Source organism: Oncorhynchus mykiss, unplaced genomic scaffold (genome assembly GCF_057628025.1).
Source record: "Oncorhynchus mykiss isolate SJ-2025 unplaced genomic scaffold, ASM5762802v1 scaffold96, whole genome shotgun sequence".
NCBI lineage: Eukaryota > Metazoa > Chordata > Actinopteri > Salmoniformes > Salmonidae > Oncorhynchus > Oncorhynchus mykiss.
Genome location: NW_028322095.1, coordinates 177501 through 184792, shown reverse-complemented (window position 1 = coordinate 184792; position 7292 = coordinate 177501). Strand labels below are relative to the sequence as shown.

Genomic DNA, 7292 nt, shown 5'->3' with positions numbered 1-7292 from the left:
GGCGTGAGTGAAGGAGGCTTTGTTGCGGAATAGAAAGCCGACTCTTGATTTGATTTTCGATTGGAGATGTTTGATATGAGTCTGGAAGGAAAGTTTGCAGTCTAGCCAGACACCTAGGTACTTATAGATGTCCACATATTGTAGGTCAGAACCATCCAGGGTGGTGATGCTAGGCGGGCATGCGGGTGCAGGCAGCGATCGGTTGAAAAGCATGCATTTGGTTTTACTAGCGTTTAAGAGCAGTCGGAGGCCACGGAAGGAGTGTGAGTAAGTCCTTTAAACACGTTAGCATTCACAAGGCTGCGGGGCCATACGGATTACCAGGACGTGTGCTCCTGGCATGTGCTGACCAACTGGCAGGGGTCTTCACTGACATTTTCAAAAAGTCCCTGATTGAGACTGTAATACAAACATGTTTCAAGCAGACCACCATGTTTCCTGTGCCCAAGAACACAAAGGCAACCTGTCTAAATGAACACAGACCCGTAGCACTCACGTCCGTAGCCATGAAGTGCTTTGAAAGGCTGGTAATGGCTCACATCAACACTATTATCCCAGAAACCCTAGACACACTCCAATTTGCATACCGCCCAAACAGATCCACAGATGATACAATCTCTATTGCACTCCATACAGCCCTTTCCCACCTGAACAAAAGGAACACCTATGTGAGAATGCTATTCATTGACTGCAGTTCAGCGTTCAACACCATAGTACCCTCAAAGCTCATCACTAAGTTAAGGATCCAGGTACTAAACACCTCTCTCTGCAAGTGGATCCTGGACTTCCTGACAAGCCACCCCCAGGTGATGAGGGTAGATAGCAACACATCTGCCACGCTGATCCTCAGCACTGGAGCCCCCCAGGGGTGCGTGCTCAGTCCCCTCCTGTACTCCCTGTTCACCCACGACTGCATGCCCAGGCACAACTCCAACACCGTCATCTGGCCGGGTGGTGCCAGAATAACAACCTATACCTCAAAGTAACCAAGACTAAGGAGATGATTGTGGACTACAGGAAAAAGAGGACCGAGCATGCCCCCATTTTCATCGACGGGGCTGTAGTGGAGCAGGTTGAGAGCTTCAATTTCCTTGGTGTCCACATCAACAACAAACTAGAACGGTCCAAACACACCAAGACAATCGTGAAGAGGGCACGACAAAGCCTATTCCCCCTCAGGAAACTAAAAACATTTGGCATGGGTCCTGAGATCCTCAAAAGGTTCTACAGCTGCAACATCGAGAGCATCCTGACCAGGCGGTGTCAGAGGATGGCCCTAAAAATTGTCAAAGACCCAGCCACACCAGTCATACGCTACTGCTACTCTCTGTTCATCATATATGCATCGTCACTTTAACCATATCTAAATGTACAAACAACCTCCATCAGCCCGATTAACCGGTGTCTGTATGTAGCCTCGCTACTGTATATAGCCTCGCTACTGTATATAGCCTCTCTACTGTATATAGCCTCGCTACTGTATATAGCCTCGCTACTGTATATAGCCTCTCTACTGTATATAGCCTCGCTACTGTATAGAGCCTCTCTACTGTATAGAGCCTCTCTACTGTATAAAGCCTCGCTACTGTATATAGCCTCACTACTGTATAGAGCCTCTCTACTGTATAGAGCCTCTCTACTGTATAGAGCCTCTCTACTGTATAAAGCCTCGCTACTGTATAGAGCCCCTCTACTGTATAGAGCCCCTCTACTGTATAGAGCCCCTCTACTGTATATAGCCTCACTACTGTTATTTTTCAGTGTCTTTTTACTGTTGTTTTTAATTCTTTACTTACCTATTGTTCACCTAATACCTTTTTTGCACTATTGGTTAGAGCCTGTATGTAAGCATTTCACTGTATTCAACTGTTGTATTCCACGCACGTGACAAATAAACTTTTATTTGATTTGAGTAGCTTAACGGTTCCCCCAAGTTGGGCAAGCTAGCGCCTTTGACTGTCTGCCCAGATGATGTATGGTCGTACTGGTCACACACACACACACACACACAAAATATGAATATTTTGCCCCGAAACAGGCTCCAGACAGAACAATAGTTCAATCATTGGTGTGCAGGATAAAACCTTTACTCTGTCTCCAGTTAACTTAAGAGGAACCAGTCAGTTCCTGTCAAGTATTGGCTGAGCTCCCAGACATCCTGGGGTCATTCTACACACCCAGAACAGTTACAACATGCCTCTATTAATGTGCACACACTTTTATATCTTATATGGGTTTCTTTAACCATCCCAAGCCCAATGCCGAGGCTTAAAGAAGGATATTTTAGTACACAAACATTAGTAAGGTTTAACAGAAATTGCCTTCACACAGTTCCTGGAAACGGTAAACATCTATTCAGTCTCCACAGAATCTTATGACTTTATATGGGTGAATCAGAGAGGACTTTGAGAGTGAAGAGCAGGAGACAGAGGCTTTAGTTCTGAACTATACATTCTTTAAAAATAAAACACTGAGATTCCCAAAGGCAGGTCATCTCCCAATCAAGCTTTAACATAGAGTAGATTTGTGTCACTATGGCAGTATGATTTCTGCCACTAGTGGCTGTGTGTGTAGCTGGTCGACGGGCCCCAGTGTCAGCGCCCCTTGTAGACCGAGTCTCTGCTCTGCACTCAGCGCCGGAGTCTCGTAGTGGACACGCAGCCATGGCTGCCCTGGGGTCAGAGGGCAAAGGTTGAGTCAGATCAAGGTGACACCGACCCTACACCCTTCACACGCTAACACACACACACACACAGGGTTAGAGAGTTCTCACCTTTCTCCACCTTCTGTCCCAAAGACACCAGAAGCTCCGCCCCCACGCTGTGATTGACAGGGTCTCCGGCCTTCGAACGTCCCGCCCCCAACCTGTGCAGCACCTGAGCAATGACCATGCCGTCTATGTCCAGCACTGTCCCTGCAGACACCAAAAGACAAAGTCATGCAGTGTATGCGTGTGTGTGTGTGTGTGTGTGTGTGTGTGTGTGTGTGTGTGTGTGTGTGTGTGTGTGTGTGTGTGTGTGTGTTTGTATGTGTGTGTGTGTGTGTGTGTGTGTGTGTGTGTGTGTGTGTGTGTGTGTGTGTGTGTGTGTGTGTGTGTGTGTGCGTGCGCGCATTTGCATTTGTTAATCTGTGCCTGTGTGTGTTACCGTGGCCCTGTGTCTCCAGTTCTGTTTGGTAGTGTGCCCGTCTCAGGATGCTGTAGTAGTCTGCGTTGGTTGAACAGAGTGATGCAGCGATCTGACTGGCTACTCCCTGACCAATCATCATGTTCTGGAACTTTTCCAGGGCTGCACCATTCTGCAGGGTTGTAGAGATCACCTTTTTACCCTCATCCAGGCTCCCTGCACGGCCAATCATCCACAACAGCAGCCCACCTACACACACACACACACACACACACACAGAATATTGACTTGAATTTGAAGGTAGTGAACGTCCACAGCTTCTGTGTCGAGACTGTAGCTAAGCCCGAGCAGAACTGACATTCTAACTAGGTCTTGGTCTGCTTGGTTTTGGTCCAAAGGAACCAATTCACTGAGTGTGTGTGTTTGTGTGTGTGTGTGTGTATTCCTCACCCAGACTTGTGACCAGCTCCAGTATGTCGTCTGGGCCCCTCCCCTTTAGACACTCCAGGGACTCCATCACTTCCAGAGTGTTCCCCACACAGCGACCAATTGGACAGTTCATACGACTAAGCACCGCCCCCGTACGGATCCCCAAACTGTTCCCAACTGTCACCTGCAGGAGAGAATGGGGTCAAGGTAAGGGTCAGGGGTCATGGTAAGGGTCAGGTGTCGGCTTTGTGTTATGTCCTTTCTATTCCAGACTTGACAACCAGTTGAGTTCCTAACTAAATCAACAACCTTATTTGATCAATCAAGTACAAGGCAGGAGTGAAAACATGGCCCTCCAGACATTCAAACAAGAATGGGGTAAAGGTCTGGTGTCAGTGTTAGGGTTACCATGGACTGGGCCAGTGACTTGGCACTGCCCAGGTCTTTGTAGAGAGCTGCATTCCCAAACTTCACATCCAGAACCAAGGCACTCAGAGACTCAGCACCCTTCTTAGAGATGATAGAGCCTGGAGAGAACACACACACTATTCACATGTTCATTTCTCTACTTTGAAAGGTTGTCCAGTTTGCTGTTGTTGTTGTTGGCAGACCTGTGATGAGTGGGAGGCTGTCGACTGTAGACGTAACGTCTCTCAGAGCGTACATGACCTTGTCAGCAGGCACCAGGTTATCTGTCTGTCCTACAATGCAACAGCCAACCTCCTCCAGGATTCGATGCAGCTGAGGATGGTGCCACAATAACACATGTTAATAACTTGTAAATGAGAGAGAGAGAGAGAGAGAGAGAGGGAGAGGGAGAGGGAGAGGGAGAGGGAGAGGGAGAGAGAGAGAGGGAGAGGGAGAGGGAGAGAGAGAGAGAGCGAGAGCGAGAGAGAGAGAGAGAGAGAGAGAGAGAGAGGGAGAGGGAGAGGGAGAGGGAGAGAGAGAGAGGGAGAGGGAGAGAGGGAGAGAGAGAGAGAGAGAGAGGGAGAGAGAGTACCTGTTGTACTGACTGATAGACATTAAAGCCAGGGATGGACTCCAGTTTGTCGAGCGTGCCGCCTGTGTGTGCCAGACCTCTGCCACTTATCATGGGTACCTATGGACACAGCTTCTGATAGTCAGACACACACACACACACACACACACACACACACACACACACACACACACACACACACACACACACACACACACACACACACACACACACAGGTGGATCCAGGCAGGTACCTTGCAGCCGCAGGCAGCCAGAGCAGGAGCCAGCACCAGGCTGATCTTGTCCCCCACTCCACCTGTCGAGTGTTTATCCACCATTAGCCCCTCCCACTCTGCCGGCCATGACATCACTTCCCCTGACATCATCATCGCCTTCGTCAGTGCGAGTGTCTCCTCTGCTACCATTCCCTTCAGCCAGATTGCCATCAGCATGGCTCCTATACACACACACACACACACACACACACACACACACGCACAGACGCAGACACGCACACACACACGCACACACACACACACACATCAGATCAGAATTTCAACTGTAGAGTAGAGTGCAGGTTTTGGCCTGAGCTCGACTATTGATACTCAGTCTAAAGTGTGTGGGGGTCTTCTTCTCTGCAGACCTATAATAACTTGCCTTATCTGGCATCCCACCCACTGTGACTCTGTGACCTACCTGCACGTCGCTGGATGGTGTGTGTGTGTGTGTGTGTGTGTGTGTGTGTGTGTGTGTGTGTGTGTGTGTGTGTGTGTACCAATCTGGCTCTCTTGGATGGTCTTGTCCTTGACACCCTGTACGAAGTCTCGGATCTCCCCAGCGCTCAGCTGTTCACCGTTCCGTTTCTTACGGATGTGTTCTGGGAAAGTGGCTTTGCTCTGCTCGTGGTGCGCCATCCCTGCAGCTCACTGACACACAATGGACTGAAACACAGCTGACTGACACACAATGGACTGACACACAGCGGACTGACACACAGCGGACTGAAACACAGCTGACTGACACACAGCGGACTGACACACAGCTGCATGTGACAAGTAGGAAAGGAAAATACACAAGGGATTGTTTTAAATCACTAAACTATTGTGTGTGTGTGTATGTTTCAACAGAATCGGCGGAATGAATGCACCCCTGATCAGCGTAAATACAGTTCACTCTCATAACTGCCACGTTGCGTTCCTTCTCTCCTTTGCTTGTGGACTTCAATGTACAACACATGTGACCAGGCAAAAACACATTTCCAAGCCAAACCTCAACAAACAACCTACATCTTTGTTACCATATTATCTAAAATAATCTTACCTTGACTTAGAAGAGTTCTAGTGTTGTCTTGGAAAGTCTGTTTGAGCAGGGCGTTTCTGTTGGCTGAACTAGTCAGCTGAATTTACTAGATAAACGATAATGAAAGTGAAAAAAATGCTTAATCATCTCTCTCTCTCTCTCTTGCTTCTACTTCATTTTGGAAGAAATTAATTTGTTCAAAACTGTTCAACTACTGTCTTACTCTCTCTTTGAGTCAACTACCCATATCATGGGTTTCTCAATGGAAACAAAGCCATACAGATAAAGACATTGTAATTAATTGTATGAAGAGCGCCTTGGTTCTCCTTTCTTTTTGATGACCAATTTACCCCTTTTACCAAAGAGCATCTTCTGTCTACCAAGTCTACTATTGTGTACCTCAGCAGAGCTTCCCTTCCTCCTCTTCTTTTCTGTGTCTGTTAAGAGTTTCCTACCTGTACCGGAACGCTGCTCCTGAACACTGTCATGTCTTCCAACCTTGAGAACACACACCGGTCAAATACCCCTCTCTGTCTGTCTGTATGGAAGGACTAGTGACCAATGGGTGTGAGTGGTGGAGTGGGTCAGTTAGTCATTAACTACGACAGTAGTCACAACCCATCACGAATCAGAAAGGGAAACAGTAATTTTGACATAAAAACATCTGACCCTACCATTTCGCATCATCCCAATACCCTCACCCTTCTTCTCCCCCCCCCCCCCCACATATCAAACCAATAATCCAGTGTATTTACTCTATTTATTATCATCAATCTTTACCTGTCTTCCTCTACCTGAACCCTCCCTGACCCTGGTCTGTACCTGTCTTCCTCTACCCGTAACCTCCCTAGTCCGTACCTAACATCTGACCTGTCTTCCCTAATGCCTTAATACATGGGTTTCACTCAAATATGAAAGACACATAATGGAGCTTAATCAAAGAATTTCATAGGCCTATACCCATAACATCACTTACGCCACATCTCACAAACAGAATGCTACTCTGTATGTATAAAACCCACCTGTGTCACTCAAGATAACCAGAAGAGGGTGCCATTTTGAAGAATCAAGAAATCCCATGTTGAAGATTTTAATGTGTAATTTACAGACAGTCAATCACTTATCACCAAGGTCAGACATCAGTCAATGATAGCACTGTGAAACTCACTGAAACACCTCGAGGCAGCGCTCTTAGCGCTGTTCGTCTGCAGACATAACAACTGTCTTGTGAAATAAAAAGGGATTTAAAAGTTGTTTGTATTAGTCAACGGTGGAGTCGGCTTGCAGTTTCAAAATGGTGGTTCCTTTCTTTATGTCTACATTTCCAAGTAACTGTTCAGGCTGACCAGTACAGTACACAACTATTCACACAAGGTGAGGTTGACCAGTACAGTACACAACTATTCACACAAGGTGAGGTTGACCAGTACTGTACACAACTATTCACACAAGGTGAGGTT

At 47.3% G+C, this 7292-nt stretch overlaps 2 protein-coding genes across 3 annotated transcripts in view; both read right to left on the bottom strand.

Moving 5' to 3' along the window:
- Nucleotides 1-1869: 1869 nt before the first annotated feature.
- On the bottom strand, nt 1870-6457 carry LOC118942879 (thymidine phosphorylase-like). 2 transcript variants are annotated; one of them, XM_090228655.1, is made up of 11 exons: nt 6288-6457; nt 5854-5938; nt 5309-5575; nt 4788-4990; nt 4555-4653; nt 4166-4295; nt 3963-4081; nt 3576-3738; nt 3147-3374; nt 2774-2914; nt 1870-2672 (listed from the first exon to the last, which is right to left on the bottom strand). In XM_090228655.1, exons 3-11 carry the CDS (start codon nt 5445-5447, stop codon nt 2533-2535), a joined length of 1362 nt encoding a protein of 453 aa, XP_090084781.1. In that variant the 5' UTR covers nt 5448-5575; nt 5854-5938; nt 6288-6457; the 3' UTR covers nt 1870-2532. The 2 variants fall into 2 exon arrangements, with proteins under 2 accessions (XP_090084781.1, XP_090084780.1); XM_090228654.1 differs by having other exon boundaries at nt 5309-5564; nt 6288-6433.
- Nucleotides 6458-6908: 451 nt separating this feature from the next.
- The window catches only part of si:ch73-139j3.4 (CD82 antigen), a 6797-nt gene continuing 6413 nt past the window's right edge, over nt 6909-7292 (bottom strand). Inside the window, exon 8 of the mRNA XM_090228653.1 lies at nt 6909-7292. This exon is cut by the window's right edge and continues 977 nt beyond it. The gene's annotated coding sequence lies outside the window, so the exon portion shown is untranslated.

Coding starts and splice junctions, on each gene's coding strand:
- LOC118942879 (XM_090228655.1), bottom strand. CDS start 5,447: ATGGCGCACCACGAGCAGAGCAAAGCCACTTTCCCAGAACACATCCGT. Junction 4,654..4,787: donor TGGCTGCCTGCGGCTGCAAG/GTACCTGCCTGG, acceptor CTGTGTCCATAG/GTACCCATGATAAGTGGCAG. Junction 4,082..4,165: donor CAGCCTCCCACTCATCACAG/GTCTGCCAACAA, acceptor TGTTCTCTCCAG/GCTCTATCATCTCTAAGAAG.